The sequence below is a fragment of the Antennarius striatus genome, chromosome 1 (genome assembly GCF_040054535.1).
Source record: "Antennarius striatus isolate MH-2024 chromosome 1, ASM4005453v1, whole genome shotgun sequence".
Taxonomy (NCBI): domain Eukaryota; kingdom Metazoa; phylum Chordata; class Actinopteri; order Lophiiformes; family Antennariidae; genus Antennarius; species Antennarius striatus.
Genome location: NC_090776.1, coordinates 27,952,158 through 27,969,728, shown reverse-complemented (window position 1 = coordinate 27,969,728; position 17,571 = coordinate 27,952,158). Strand labels below are relative to the sequence as shown.

Below are 17,571 nucleotides of genomic sequence, written 5' to 3'. Positions count from 1 at the left end.
GCCACACCAGCTTGACCTTAGTCACTGCAAAAAAATATACACATAAATCAATGCATTTAAGACATTAAAAACAGGACTATTACCATATTGGTGCAAGGTATATCTCCACCTATCACTAACTGACAACATCTCTTTGTTCATGTCATTTCTCCATCTTTTAGCACCCAGTAAAATTAGACTAATAACCTCCTTCAAGTGACTGATTCAGAGGTGCATTCTCCTGTCCAACGGCAATGTATGCCGCTGTGTGTGTGTGTGTGTGTGTGTGTGTGTGTGTGTGTGTGTGTGTGTGTGTGTGTGTGTGTGTGTGTGTGTGTGTGTGTGTATTACGAGAGGTCATAGATGTGTGCAGGTGGTATAAATTCTGTCCTTTCCTCCTCTGCAGTTGGCCAGACTGGAATAAAGGATTCCATTAATCTTAACTTAAAAATTAATGACTTCAGCATCTCCAACTTGCACCAGAATGGCTGTCAAGTCAGACCTCCAATAACATTACCAGTACACATCACGTCTGAAATTGTCACTAAAATGTCTGTGTGCCTACAGACATTTTAACCAACTTGAGAAAAAAAAACAAAAAACAAAAAAAACCGAAAACAAATTATATACTGTATATTATACAGGAATGCGGTCAGAGGTTGTTCAATTTCTGTCAAAAGCTGTTGGTGGAACTTGATGCCATACAGTGATATAATAAGGTCAGCTTTGAATGATTGTGTGTACATGCAATAATAACAATATCATGAGAAAAATGTGTAGATGAAGAACAAGAAGAAGATGAAGAGAGATTAAAAAGACAAAGATAACCAAGACAAAGACGACGAAGATGAAGTTGAAGAATGACTGTCATTCTTCTCCTTTCAGCTTTTCCCTTAAGGGGTCGCCACAGCGAATCAATTGCCTCCATCCAACCCTGTCTTCTGCATCCTCTTTTCTCACACCAACTACCTTCATGTCCTCTTTCACTACATCCATAAACCTCATTTTTGGTCTTCCTCTAGGCCTCCTGCCTGGCAGTTCAAAACTTAGCATCCTTCTACCAATACATACACTATCTCTCCTGTGGATATTGTCCAAACCATCTCAGTCTGGCCTCTCTGACTTTATCTCCAAAACCTCTAACATGTGCTGTCCCTCTGATGTACTCATTCCTGATCCTATCCATCCTGGTCACTCCCAGAGAGAACCTCAGCATCTTCATCTCTTCTACCTTCAGCTCTGTCTCCTTTCTTATCCTCAGTGACACTGTCTCTAGACCAAACAACATCACTGGTCTCAGCAGTTTTGTACACCTTTCCTTTCATTTTAGCTGAGCTCTTCTATCAAACATCACACCTGACACTTTCCACTACCCATTCCATCCTGCCTGTACACGCTTCTTTACCTCTTTTCCACACTCTCCATTGCTCTGGACTGTTGATCCTAAGTACTTAAAATCCTCCACCTTCTTGATCTCTTCTCCCTGTAACCTCACTCTTCTACTTGGGTCACTCTCATTCACACACATGTATTCTGTCTTACTGCGGCTAGCCTTAATTCCTCTCCTTACCAGGACAAACCTCCACCTCTTTACCTTCTCCTCCACCTGCTCTCACTGCAGATCGCAATGTCATCTGCAAACAACATAGTCCATGGAGATTCCTGTCTAACCTCGTCTGTCAGCCTGTCCATCACCATAGCAAACAAGAAGGGGCTCAGAGCTGATCCCTGATACAGTCCCACCTCAACCTTGAACTCCTCTGTCACACCTACAGCACACCTCACCACTGTCTTACAGTCCTCATACATGTCCTGCACCGCTCTAACATACTTCTCTGCCACTCCAGACTTCCTCATACAATACCACAGTTCCTCTCTGGGCACCCTGTCATAAGCTTTCTCCAGATGTACAGAAACACAATGCAGCTCCCTCTGGCCTTCTCTGTACTTATCTATCAACATCCTCAAAGCAAATACAGTGTGTCCTTGTTCTTTGTGGTTAATGCGTTCTAGGAACCATATGTGATTTAAGAATCCGCAATCAAGATCGCAATCTATTTATCTCATTGTTTATGGTAAATTAAACATTTATGAACCCTCCCCATACTCATATTAAACCACCTTCTCTCTCTATTACCTTTTCCCACACTCTTATCGACTATTTAATGCACGTTTGAGTCACACAAAAGTCCGAGATTGACGGAAAGGAGCACATTTTCGAATGCAGTCAGCCAATGGAATGCGCTTATGGTATCACATGACTGCCTACTAAAAATCCGTGATGAGGTGGAGTCACAATCGATGTGCGAATGCGCGAGGGCACTCTGTACTGCATTTATAGTACTCTTTTGGCATGAAACCATACTGATGCTCAAAAATGCTCACTTCCGCCCTTGGTCTAGCTTAAACTACTCTTTCCCATAACTGCATTGTTTGGTTCATCAGCTTTATTCTTCTGTAGTTGCCACAACTCTGCACATCTAGCTTGTTCTTAAAAATGGGCACCAAAACACTTCTCCACCACAAACAGGAAATTCAGCATAAATATGATTCTGCGCTGGAAGAGAGAATATAATAAGTACAGTGTTGACAATTGAGTGTCGAAGCAACAGTGCAGAGTGGCATTCACCACTAAGTAAGGGGGAGGTCATCAGGCTGGGGTTAGATTTCTTTTTTCATCAATAAGTCATCAGTCTCTCTGTTCCTCTTTCTCCTCCCACCTGCCAAGCTTTCCACTCTTCAGCTTCACGAAATGACCCCCCCCCCCCCACACACACACACACAAACACACACACATATACAGACTGAGACTGCAAGGCTGCTATTGGTTAGAGACAGATACAGACACACACACAACCTTTCCGACTGCTTGCAAGTGTCAAAGTCGAAGAAAAACACAAACCCATGTTTAAGCCATCAGTTAAGCAGAGAACATTTCGCTGAGCATATTCTGTTCAACAACAAAACAGACAAGCTAAATCTGTTCAGTACAACTTCAGTCTTCTCGTTCAAACTGTAGAGCTTAAATACGCATCCCAGCTCTTCTCTTTGAAGTGGTTCTTTACAGCAAGTATCCAAATAGTTCATAGAAACTGTTTGACTTTTAATGAAGTGAGATCTGCTGTTGAGACACTGATTTTAACCAAGGAAAATAGGAAAACCATGCTCATTTAGGGTTTTTGGAAAAAGTAAATTATCTATCTTTTGTCTATTACTCAACAAGCTTAGTTCCTATCTGTCCCACAGCTTAAAGAGGATCAACAGTATAACTGATAGCAAGCTGCACTTGATATGTTGTCTTAACTATAATTTTCTAAAATCACAGAATTCTCAAAAAAAAAAAACTAGTCATGCACCTCTTCACATTGTAAATGTTGACAATTTTTAAAAGTTAAAATGTGTCTCAAGTAACAACATTGCTAAAAATGAACACTGAATTAAAAAAAAAAAACCACCTGACAACAGCTGTGGCCCTGCAGAGCTTCAGTTTTTGCATCACATGGCACCAGCCTGTCAGACCACTCTGAATAACTGTCAGTCATTCCCATTTGGATTGTGTGGATGTGAAAAGTGGATTTGACAACTTCTGAATAGACTGTAGAACAGTGGACTATTTAAGCTGACCAAGTTCTCTTTTTGTACCAACCAAATGTTAGTGATGAATCAGAAAATTCTTAATCACAACCTGCTGGGTTGCATATGATCATTACTTAAGTGGACCTGCAAGAAAGCCATTTATTATATTTTGGCCCCTTGTCATCACCAGATCATGATAAGGCACGATCTAGCAAATATGAAAACAGTCCCTTCGGAAACTCTACCCATACTTTTGACTGGTGCTATATAAACATACAGTTGACTATACTGTGAAGATACAGTATAATGTACGTATCTCCTTTTATCATTTTACAGAAAACACTCCACTACATGTACCAGGTAAATATAATGTTTTTACACTATTAATAATATAATGCAGACCTAACTGTGAGGTCTTCTACACTCTCTGGCATAACATATCCAGATTTATGTTACAATGTCTGGACAGGAAAAAACAGGCGAAATGTGATTGCGTCAAATGGATACATGCCCCATTAAGAGGTGGTGTGAAATATGATTTAAATCAAATTTCTACAGCAGCATCTCAGGCGGCACTCACTGGCTGTTCAAATCAGATTTCAAACATTGTGTCCCTTGCAGAACAACACATATCAACACTTCAAATTCAGTCACAGATGTTTTGAGTAGATGAGCAAAATCCATGCTGCTAATTTGAGAGACAGAGAGACACAGACAGACAGAGACAGACAGACAGATATACAGTACTAATATTACTAGTGTAAATCAATGACGAGCAGATGAGTTGGTTTCAAGTTGGTTTCTGGTTCAACCTAACGTTCGTCAATGATTCTTTACCTGGGAAGAAATTACTGGAAAATTAATGTAAGGTATTGGGGAATGTGTAGGATAACAGATGACAGTTCTCTTCCTCATTTTCACCAAATTAGTGACATTCATTTTTCAGTAAAACATGAAGCAACCTAGCAGAGATCATACTATTTAAGATGACTCTGAATTCATTTTTGAATTTGCATTTAATATATTCAGAAGTGATCCAAAGCCAACCACTTCCTCTGGCTGAAAAAATTAAATTAAATTAATAAGTCTCCCAATGATAGTACAGCCAATAAATGTGTGAAATCATGTTAAAATGACGGGGAAATTGAGGACACATGAACTTTTTTTTTTAAAATTCCAAGATCCCAGTTTCAAACTTTCTTGCGCCCATCGATAGCTTGCAAATAACACTGCAGTCCAGTCAAAAAGGAGCAGATCGGATTTGGCAGCAGCAGCAAAACAACTGATGTCATAAGGTACTGATGTCATGTCTGTTAATAATAATTACAGTAAAGATTGTTTAAAGCAGGGGTGCTCAATACGTTGAGTGCAGGAGTTCGGGTAGTTCTACTAAATCGCATGATGCTAAAAAATTTAAACTAAAGCTGCTGTGAACCATGTGAGGAAGGACGGGGTGTTAATTATTCACTTCCTCATCAAGTTCAGTCCATGCTTATTTATCGCTGCCTATAATCAGCTGGAGTAATGCATACATTAAATGCACCACTGGTGTTCCTCTCAAACAATTCTTTAAATACACAAGTGTTAATGTGAAAAACAAAACCACACATCAAATGACTTTAAAAAACAAAATTATGACAATGAACAGCAAAAATGTCCGGAACTTTCAATCAATCAAATCAATCAACATTTATTTATATATCACTCAATCACATCATCAGACATTGCGAAGCGCTTCAACAGACAGTGAAACCTAACAGAACCCCCCAGAGCAAGCATAAGTGACAGAGAGAAATATTACTTTGAGAAATGTTACTTGTGCAAGCTCTGGATTTACAGATATCCGCAGCTAAAGTCACACTCAGGCCAATAAAACCAAGGTTACAGGCCACAAAATGTGCCACATGTACTCACAATTGCCTGGGGTGGGTGTTCACCCCTATGAAGATGACATGGAAGCTATTCAGAACACCATGTCCCCATTCTTCTCTCTCAAATTATCCCCATGTAGTAACCCATGGGGGCTGTAATATATATCTATTCTCACTGTCGCTGTCTCTGGGTTTTTTCTCCAGTCACTCTTTACTTTTCAGTTTTTGTTTCCGACATGCTCTCATATTTCTGATTTACCCTTGGTCTTATTTTATTATATTCTCTTTCTCCATTTTTTCCCTTTTTCAACTTTCTCACAGTATCCAGGCCTTTTAAATGTGCACTCTCACTACTACCATCAAAAAAAAAACCCTACGCCCCAATTGTGGAGCCAGCATAGTTTAGCACCACACTAAAACGAGTAATTGAAATGATCAACTCCATCACCTTGGCTTTGGGCACTATTCTCCACATCACTGGAGGTTGCAGTGATGAAGGTCCAGTGCTGGGAAATACTGTATTTCTCAACACATTTCCCAAACAGAGAGGAAGAAAAGGCTAACACCCATTGTGTATGGGTCAGCCCTGAAGGAAAATGACAGGGATTTTTCCTCTGGGCCATTTGGTCCTGTTGCACAACTATCTTACCTCGGAATGAATCCTCATGACCTGACAGATGTGACAAGGGTGACAGGGCTTACAATTTTACAATGTGTCATGATTTGCCACAATTAGTTAAACAGTGATAGGTGTTTAGTCGCCAGTTATTTGAAAAATTATTAAATGATATTTTAAGTTAATATGTTAAAACATCTATAGGTTCATCATCTTTAATGTAAGGAACTGTTTTTCTTATTCAGGAAGGTAAATTAAGGGTCTTTTGGTTTTTAGGCAACAGGAGCACATTAAGCTGCATATAAAAGTTCCGATGAGAATATTTTGACAATGTTGTTAATATATGTACAATTAATTGAGTCACCATGACTACAAAAGTCAAATTTTATGGTAATGAGACTACTCATTAGTAGTGAGCCACATGCTTGAGGCTTTGCTATGGCTTGAGAACCGGAGTGTGGACCAGACCTAAGTGCAGTTGTTGAGGAGAAGTTAATCATGTAAGCCCTTTTCACAAAAGGCCTCCAATGCACTGTGGGAAATCTCTCCAATGGTCATCTCCCCGCCTTGCTGATTGGAACGTATGATGACGAGGGAGGGTTCACTAAGAAATGGCTTGAAGCTGTGATAATGAATGAGGGAACAGTGACAAAAATATAAAGTTCATGATTCCAGTCTTCCATCTGACAGCTCCTCTTGTGATAATGTGCTGCTCCTTGTGTTCAAGTATGCAGGGAATGGCCATGCTAGCAGATGAGGAGGTGTGTGTTTATGTTTATGGGGGGATTCAGTGTGAAAATATCAGTAGTGTGACCTTGCATAGATATAAAATAGTTGCGCCCACATTCAAGATACACACCCTCAAGACAATAACTCAACATGCCAGGACACCAGCTGTTACTTCAACTGACTCACACAGATACAAAGATAGCACATGCAATAGCTGACGCGTGTGGACATGACAAACATTCGAGGCACTCTGGAAACACACACACAAAAACACACACACACACACACACACACACACACACACACACACACACACACACAGTAGACCAAATGCACACATGTCTTCACACAAGTGCAGGTGGTGCAGTAAACGCCAACCGGGAGCCAGAGTGGAGCAGCTTACAGGAGGTGGGGCTGGCTTTGCAGGTTAAGGAAGTCGTGACATGCCCCTCCAGCTGGCCCATAAATCAGCCAGCTCAACCTCACTGAGGATGGCTATTGGGACAGAAAGGCCTGGAGGACCCGGAACACACACAAAAAAGCACGCTCAGTCGCAGGCACTGGCTGGTTTCCCTCACACAGACACAAACAAACACACAAACACAAGGCATCCCTGGCAACACACACGGACATCAACACATACACACACAGTCTGCTGGGTAAACAGCTGTGGCACCTTCCATGCCACACCTCTCATACACCTTGGAAATATGCATTTGTGTGTTTAAGGTGTGAATGTTGTGTAATGAAGGATTTATAATAATATGGTGTGATAAATACCAGCATATTATAAGTAGGTGAGTTGGTGGAGCTTTATGACATCTACTGGTCCGTAAACTTTCAAAATAATTAATTACATGGTGATGCTTTTCAGAACAAAGATCAATGTGACTACAAATATGCGACTAAAAAACTTAAACTGAAATTAATGTCCTCTGTGGACTTTCTTTTTGTACAGAATCCTTTATATTCCCCACTATTTAAAGAAATTTTCCAAGAACGGAATAAAATACAGTACGGTTACTGGCTGTGTAAAATATAGTCTTTTCCTGTGCGACAAGCTTTTTGTCAGCTATCATCTATATAGAAAAGGAATGGTCTTTCTGTAACTTGTACATGGTATTGCTTGCAGTTAATACATAGAAAAGCAATCATTATCAATCAGGTTTACAATAATATAATTCTAATAAAATGCAAAATGCATTACAGTTGGGAGGAGTGTGAAAATCCTATGAACATCATCATCGTCATTACCGCACAACAACTGAGCCACTTTAAAGTTTGAAATAAATAATTTGCATTCCAAAGAGTTCAAATAATCTAAAGCAGCAATTCAGTGTAAAAGGCTCAAAAAGCAAATATCCAACAAGCAGAATGATGACTCGTAGAGTATCTACTTTCATGGTGCGTGAGTGTTAGTCTTTAGTAAAATTGTCTTTTGGTAAGTGATTTGTCTGAATGTTTCTGGAGAAACAGAATTCAGAGCAAAAGCAACACTTCATAGATTTATATCATATACAAGGTAACACTGCAGCAACTTCAATGAATAATAATTGCAAGCTATATTGCTGTAATTTCCACAGGATACTTGCCTTAAGGGAATCATATAACTGACAATGTCATGGAAAATTTTGAATCCAAGAAATGATTACCAGAACAGCCTAACCACATAAATGCAACAACAGGACACCCGCTGACTCATCAACACTTAATCTCCATAAATTATGAGGCAAAACAAAGTGATTACTCAACATGAAATTGTCTAGAGAATGAAAGAGAAAATAAATGTAAAAATGACAGAATACAATCTACGGTAAGGTAAGTCTAGTTTTACACAAGGGGTTTTGTTTATTTGAAAGGTTTCTCTACTTTGTTTTTAGTGTGCAGTTCAACTTGGTCCATGCACTCTTAGAATTAGAGGCAGCAATTACTCTACGTCCATCCACAACATGCTGATGAATTGTTTGACACACATGGCCTTGTACAGTAACAGAAAGGCAAAGTGCACTGCTCGACCCTCACAATGTAATTTTGATACCCCTGTTGCTCAGCTGGGCACCATCCAAGTCTCAATGTGTGCTGCACTGCAGAACTGGAGCAGGTATTGCTTCCACACAGCATTCCTGCTCCCAGTAAATCAGTGAAATATCAGCTACTTTATAATGAAATACCTTAACATCACAATCATTTCTGAAATCCATTTGCGCAATAGAGACGTTTCACAGATTTTCTTCTTTTAAATTTCAAAAAACTCACTGGAATTTTTTTTAAATGAGGACATAATTAGTTTACATCATCATCCTTTTATATCTATGTGTTAGCGGTAGTGATCGCTCATCAAATCATATTAGAAAGTGCATGTAAAGAAATTGGAGGCTGACATAACAACTCGCTGTACTATCGCTAACAATCAAACCAGGAGGCTAGATGTGTCTTTATGAAGTGCTGCACTACCTTAGGTTTGCTTCCATTGGTGATTTTAACAGTCCAATATTTGTGGTGGACAGACTTTAAGCCGACTGAAAACACATAAAATTTTATTCTGAGCATGGTTTTATGTCCTGTTATTGTTTCTGGTAAGTCTGATAAGGGAATAGTACTTGATTGTAATGTAATAAATAACAACCAATGAACAATTCTACTAAAAAACAACCTCTCAGACTCAATTGTGTCTGTATGTTGAGGATTACCTGTAATTAATTTATGAATCACGATTGTGTGAGAAATACTGGTATTAAATATTTGACAAAAGACCAAAGGGGATCACATAACAGCCGTATCAAAATAAAGCCCTGTCACCCAAGTCAAACCTTGCAAAAGAAATGAGAAATGAAATGAGAGCAAAACAAAAATCAACAAGAAAAGAAGCATACGGGATCAAGCACACAGCTGCTGCTAGCAAACTTTCATGTTAGTACAGCAAAATGCAAAACTGTATCAAATTGAATCGAAAGAAAAGGAGACAAAGTTGGAATCAGTCCAAGACTGAACTGAAGTGATACATTAAACTCATGCAATTTTTTTTTCAGCCTGAGAGAGGGAATAAGTCTTGAGTTTTGAACGGAGCCAAGGCAATGTCTGGGCCAGAGGTCACCACTATAACAGATAAAAACAAGAGATTGTTTGGGGGCCTGTTAAAAGAACACTGCAGAGGAGGGACAAAGACATTGCTGTGGGAGTAAGGGGGAAACTATATATATGAGTGTTTGTGAGAACAGTGTGCCGGAGGGTGAGGGGTGCTGGAATATATTAGATGATATGACTATGTCAATTCATCAAGTCTTAAATACTGATGTCACGTTGTCACCCAAGATACAGAAATACCCATTTGAGGGCTGATAGTAATTTTCTGTTAATTAGATGATGTTTAAAGGGTGGAATTCCCATCTCTTATCTCTGTGCTTTGAAGGGTTTCCTGTGAGTCATTTGTTGCAGCATGACCTGAAGATTTATGAGATATCCACCTGTTTACTGTGGGTCTGTGTGTGTCACTGTTTCAAGCTTGTAAGTTGTCATTCTAAATTGGTTTCAATCATTTCACAGGGTCTTGCTAATTTTAAAAAAACTCATCCATGCATGGTTGGTTTGCTGTTGTGACAACGGAATCAAGAGTGAAAAAATCTGAGTGAGTTTTTATTACACAACTTAATAAAACATAACGCTGAAGGGAGAAAAAGTCAACAGAGAAGACACAAAAAGAGCACAACAGAAAGAGGAGATGTAACTGAATGTGTGCATGCGTGTATACTGAGGACATGATGACTATGTTAATTAAACACACGAAGAAAAGACCTATTAAGTATAATTTAAATATTGCAATGTTGACATACTGTAAATAAAGATATATCCACTTTATCAAACTAGGATTATCTGACATTCTGCTGTTCCCCTTAGACTCAAAATGAATGTACACAGTCACAAAACTGTGTGGAGGATGTGGTTCACATCTATCCACATCTATTGTTATCTCCAGAAAGGAAAAACTTCCTGGAAATCACAATAAGTTGTCTCCACATGTACTGTAAACAATAAAGCAATAAAATGAAAAATATGGGCTTGTGGACTTGAATGATTTCTCAAAGCCAAGTCAATTTTTAAAAAAATGTTTTTTGACATCTTTTCTGACACACGGGTCATGATTTGGTTTTGCTGTGCCTGTCATGTAAAGCAGCATTGATTCATTTGAGCTGCTTAGATTAGAACCCATCATTAAAATATGTGACCGCATCACACTGCATAATGTTTTATTAATCCACTTTGATGCAGTCAAACCAAAGAGACAGATCAATAATTTGTAACTTGAAACCTCTAACTAATAAGATGCAAATGTGGAAAGAGGGAGATGAAAACTTGAAAAAAAAAGTATCTACCTGCCATCATCTTCTGAGCCTCATATGGCTCCATGTAGCCGTCATTTTCTGTTGTCACTTTTTCCATACTGGTCTGAGTGCCACCGGCCTGCTCAGCATCAAAAGGGTCTGCATAGTCTTCAAGGATAATGAGCTGCAGAGGAAAAAAATGAGGAAAGGTGAGATAGAGGGAGGAAAAAGGAGAACAGGTAAAAAAAAGGGAATTAATTTTGCTGTTCTATTGAACACAACAACATGTGAAAGGTGTCAAGAGAAATGTATGGCTGATACTGTTACAACACAGGACAGAACCGCACGATACTAAGGCAAGCTGAGAGATAAAGGGAGAAACACATAAATATACCACCTCACCTCTGCATGCCTCAGCACACCACCATAATGCCTCCACATTAAGCCTTACAGCACTCTCTCTTCTACCGCTGGCCTGCCTAATTACATGATAGCCAAGTGACAGGCCTGCATTTCAAGAGCAGAAAAAAAAAGACCACAACTGCTCAACTTTCTTATGAGACACAATTTGGCAGATTTATGCCGAACTGGCAGTGAGCCACGGCTAATTGCAGTCTTGCTCTTTTGCACAGAAGATGGCAATTAGATGGACATACTGAGACCCAGAAATACAGCTAAAACCTTCAGGGAGCAGAGCAGCATTCCATATCTATAGTGCCTAAGGGGGTATTTACATCCCGCTTTAAAGCGTTGATGTACAGTGCGCCCTCTCGCGATCGCTTATCAACGACTGCGACTCCACCTCATCGCGGATTTTTGATAGTCACGTGATACCGTACGCACATTCTATTGGCTGACAGCATCCGGAAGTGCGCTCGTTCCGTCAGTCTCTGACTTTCGTGAGACACAAAAGTGCTTTAAACAGTCGATAAGAGTGTGGGAAAAGGTAACACAGATAGAAGGTGGTTTAATAACAGTATAGGGAGGGTTCATAAACGTTTAAATTACCGTAAATAATAAGATAAACAGATCTCGATCGCAGATTACTCAATCGCATGTGGTTCCTGGAACGCAATGACCACAAAGACCGAAGGCGCGCTTAATTGTAATTGTCAGCGTTCGTGTGTTCATCCGTTCATCCGTCAGGAAGTCCACCAAATATCTTTGCAACCAGATAGAAAGATTAAACAAAAAGCTCATTACTCAGGCAGCAAAGGGGAGGAAAATGAGATGATGACCTTCAGTAAAGTAGGTCAAGGTCAAATTTCAACTTTTGTACACTCAGGAACTGGATAAGATAGAAAGACAAGGGAGAATACCAGTGTGAGTAAGACCATAGATCAAAGCTAGTGCTTTGATCTACCTATGCACTAACTTTGATCTATGGTCAAAGACCTACCCTGGAAGTACTGTAGGTCAGGTAAGTTGCGGGATGTTGCAGTCTCTGACTGCCTTGTTGTTTCTTGACATGTTTGTTTCATCCAATTCAGACTGTCCAGTCGGAAGAACATTAACTCTCATGGGAGTCATCTGCCTACCTGGACATTGGATCTAATGAGAGAAAGAGGCTCACTGTAGGGTTGGAGCTGTTAGAAAACCTTCTCTCAGTTTAATTCTGATGCTCAGTGGGATGAGGCAGAGCAATGCATGTTCTGCAACATTTTAGACAAACAGGTTTCAAACAAATAAGACAATGATTATGAATGCAGCTAGAAGAGCAAGCAAACCATTACTGTACACCCTCAGAGTCATGTGTAGAACAATCACTCATCTGGTTGACTGGACTGGGTGGGGCAGTCTAGAGATGGCCTGAGTATTCGTCATCTTCCATTTAGCCAACTTTCCTGTGAGGAACCACTGTCCATCTGTCCATCAAAGAGAGAGTGAGCTTCCCAGCAGAAAACTCTAGCTAGCTACAGGCCACCCGTGAGAGTGCCATAGACACACAAACATTCACACACACTTTCCAAGCCTCAAGGAAGCAAGAAAAATGTACCAACATACTCTTTCAAGTCAGGGATTTCTCTTTTGCTGGAAAAGAGCAAATTATTTTACACTATTGAACAAGGTCAAGTGTGACAAACACATGATCATCCAGAGATGGCATCATATCCCCAAATACCTTCAAGTACTTAAGTAAATGTTTTTTCTCCCTTTTTTGATGTACACTGTTTTGAATATAGGCCACTGAGGGGATGGTAACCTTAAGAAACATCTCTGTATGTAGAACAAAAAAGCATGAAAATACATTTATGTCTTTATGTGCCATCCTCTAGACAAGATCACCACTGAGCCACACCTTAAAATTCATATTTCAATAGAAACCACAAAAAATATGTAATTTGTAGAAAGTTCCAAATTGTAAAAGGCCCAAACATACAATTATTGACATATGAACCAAGATTAGTGAAAATACTCATTTTTCAGATTTCCTGGAGAAAATCACCATATTGTGTGGGGATTCAAAATAATTACAAATAAATTTATGTGGTGCAATAAATACTAGAAAGTCCACATAAAGGTGGTCACTTCTGGTTCCTTAGTGAAGAGGTAATAATGCAATCATATTCCTACAGACATTATTTCCACTGTGAAAGATTTCTGCAATAAGAGAAAAGGAAGTCAGAACAACACGTGTTCCGTAACAGCTACTGTATGTTAAATCTGTCTTCAATATTCCCTCTCCATCTGCTTTGGGAAAAGTAGAAGTTTTTTTCTGCTACAGCATAATTATAGGTTGCTTGAATGTTTTGCTTCTGTGATGCAGGGAGAAAATTCCAATACAAACATTGTCCTGATATGTTTTTGTGCCTCCCAAATATTCAGATTTCTCTTGCGAGTTTAATTAAAATAATGAAAGTCAGACAGACAGCATCAGACAGGCCCATCAACCCCAAAATAGTCAATACAGTCCCAGTGTTATCACCATCAAAACCCCTGTTTCATAAAACAACAGCAGTCAGTAGTCATGTGAGCCAAAACTATCTCAGATACATTCATTTTCAACACAGCCTAAACCCCAGAATATCCCTGATAAACATGGATCACCTAAACGGCGGGGTTTAGTGCTCATTTCAACGCAGCCAACATATTGCAGAAGAGAGGCATTAGGTCTGAGACCATAGGCCACAAATGAGTGAAACACTCTTAACACAGCATATCACATTCTCTTCTGTATGTTTGGATGATAGAAGCCCTTTACTTGCCAACAGAAGATTTATCTGCAGTTGTACACCTTATATTACTTCCAACTTTCCACTTCACGAGTCAAAGAATGTTTGGTTATGTTTCAGGAAATACTGTCTCTTACTGAGTTATGCGTGGAGTCATTTCAGAAACATGACATCACCATTTACCTTTGCTGTTGACACAAATGAAGGCTGAGTCTGACATCTGACAGCATCAGACAGACTCATACAGTATCTTGGCATTGAATGTGATTATAGACAGAAACGAATACATGGTATCCATACTCCAATGCAAACACTATGTGGCCTTTGGTTAGTTGTACATGTAGCCTTAAAGTCTAAAAGTACAGGTAGTTAATATTTATGGCTCTGGATATTTGGTTTGAAACAGTAAGGTTTTAGAGGGAAGATGGGGAGAAATACTTCATTTGAGTTTTATATACAGTATGTTTCAAAGAAGTACACTTGAAATTGTTATTTTTTCACTTATGGTTTGTATATGTTTTGAAATATGCATATATGTGTGTACAGGCCCCTGAAACACACTAACACAAGGGACCTGTAGACATGCAAAGTATATACGATGGGAGGCAGAGTGACGGGCAGCTCCTTCGTGCTGAGCCCCAATTGAGCAGCTTGTAAGGGGGGGCGAGGTACCTACAGAGAACATAGGACTATTAACATGGTGAACATCTATTTTCGATCTATGAGCACAGATAAGTCTTTGACACGACAAACACCTATGACTTCAAAAAATAATATTTTACAGACAGTACTGAGTCAGAGGTTAAAAACTCTTTTCAGCACCTGGCTTGCGTTCTTACTGCAGTCAATGGGGATAGTCAAAAGCTAATCTAAGAAGATGACAAACCAATAACCTAACAACTTTTGCATTGCATATAACAAAAATGTGTTTCTCATGGAAGAAAGAAGAGGTAAATGTGCTACAGCAAAGCTTCATCAAAGGGGAATTCTTGAGTCTCATGGTCGTTAACCGCTCCACCTGGTGTGTCACATTCAGAACTTCACAGCAATGTGTACATCTACAGTAGTCATTTTCACACATTAGTAAGCAAAAGTGTTATGAATTTTATCCTACACAAATCCATCTTGTGCATCAAGGCTATTTAGGTAAAGTGCCTCCATAAGGTGTCATCAACCAGCTGCTGCAGCCTGGTTCATTCAAAGGTGGAGGGTGTGGTTAAGATATCCAAATTGTTCCAATGTGTCCTTTCTGTTGTACTGCACCACTGACTAATTGAGAACAGGAAGTGCTTGGGGTTGTGAGGAGAGGGGTGCTAGAGAGGCTTCATTGCCTGCGGACACACCATCTGCCTGCTGGCATGGGAGGGTGTGTCAGGACTCAGACTAGGTATGCTTGTCATGAAAGGAAAATTCTTCTTCAGCATAAGAGTGCAATGTCTCAGTATGTTGAGTCATTGCTAAAACACACTGTAAGGCTGTGAGAATGTCACATCAGGCTTAGGGCATACCCTCATTTTAACCAGGTACTGAACAGCTCAATCCCATTGAGAGAGAACTCGTTCAGTGTCTTACTTTCTCAGTCTTGCAGCCTTCAGAGCTCTGGCATCTCACAACAAACATCTTGAAACACAATGAAGCTCTCAGGGAGTGACTTCCAATCACTGAGAACAGGAAGGAACATTAGCACAGGAGGGAGAAAGGCACCTGCCACAGTGACTTTAATGGTCACAGAGGTTGTAGGATTACATTTTAAGACGAGAGTCTTATGAACACTTAATGGAAAAGGGAATGTGCTCAGATAGATCTTTGCATAATGAGGTGCTCTTTTGCTTTTGAGAAATTCACAGCTGAAATTAGAGCACAGATGTAATTTCAGTTATGATAATTTGAAAATAGTTAGGTACATTCTGCTTTTCCATATTTTGAGCAAGTGACATTTGGTGTTGGTATTGTACAGCTATAGAAAACCTTAAGCAAATCTTATATAAAGGCAGACAATTTATTTTAATTAGATAAAGATGTTAGACATAAATACAAATGAAAATACATAAAAAGCATTCTTGCTGATGAATGCAGACACAAATATGACATTAATGCCATGGTTGTTCCAGGACGGATTCAATGCGTCAAGGTTGAAGCCTCCTCGAGCCTGCTGTCAAATGAGGGAGGAGGGAAAAAAGAAAGAGGACTGACGTGTGTGATTTATGTCTCACACCACAAGGGATTTCAGCCACTGATAACCTAATACAATTCAGTGCTTAGCAGCTCAATTGCATTAAGGCAGTTCAAAAGGCTTTTTGCTGCTATTGTTCTTCTGTTCTTCAGTGTAGCAAAAAAGAAAAACATGCCACTGAAGTGAGAACTGAAAGCCTCAGATGAAAAGAGGAAATGAAGTGAGTGCAAAATGAGAGGACAGAAAGGGCAGCCAATCATAAAACATGCTTACTCCTCCTGATGGATGAAAAGATGTTCAAAAGTTCATGAAAATCCAAACACAGTAAATTGAGCATCACTGTATTGCCTCTGCTGATAGCGTCTGCATTTTATCTCCCTCTATAAACTTAGATGGATGCTGTGTGCTCTGCAGAGCCATCCTACAATTACTTGAACATAATTTTCTACAAAGAACATTTGCAAAACGCTCCCTGAGAGCAACTAATTAAGCAAGACGGACCACAGAAATAACACTACCTTCAGGTTTGTAAAAAGAGAGAGCGAAGCTGAAAGCAACTGAGGACGCCCGAATCCTGGCTGATTCTGTATCTCCCTATCAGGCAAACCTGACTTGTAAAACTAACACATGTCCCTTTATACAGACCTGCCAAAAAATGTTTTCTCGTTCTGTTTGACCATATACCATTCCTTCAGCTTGGAAGAGCAAGGAGCCTCCATTATAGGACTATGAAAAGTCCATTCACAGAGTGGCAACAGAGGAGCCTCAAAACAACTGTCACATGACCTGAAAACAAAGATTGTTCAACATTGTGGTTTTAGGGGAAGGATGCAAAAAACTATCTCAAAGATTTCAGCTGTCAGTTTCCACTGTAAGGAACGTAGGGAGGAAATGGAAGAACAAAGTTCTAGTTAGGGCCCGGAGTGACAAGCCAAGGAAAATGTCAGATAAAGCGGAGGCTACTGATGGTGAAAACAGTCAAACAGTCTCACAGATCAGCTCCAAAGTCCTACAACATCATCTAGCTAAAGATGGTGTCAATGTGCATCGTCCAATTATTCAACACAAAGGGATGCTCTATTGAAGAGCGATGCAAAAGAAGCTTTGTCCGCGCACATGCCACAAACAAAGTCGC

The 17,571-nt window shown here is 39.7% G+C and overlaps 1 protein-coding gene across 3 annotated transcripts in view; it reads right to left on the bottom strand.

The window, feature by feature from the left end:
• LOC137596674 (SH2 domain-containing adapter protein F-like) overlaps positions 1-17,571 on the bottom strand; it is a 91,447-nt gene that overhangs the window by 62,166 nt on the left and 11,710 nt on the right. For all 3 annotated transcript variants that reach the window (XM_068317379.1, XM_068317385.1, XM_068317393.1), the window contains exon 2: positions 11,142-11,274. In XM_068317379.1, coding sequence (XP_068173480.1) covers positions 11,142-11,274 — 133 coding nt within the window. The remainder of the gene's footprint in view (positions 1-11,141; positions 11,275-17,571) is intronic.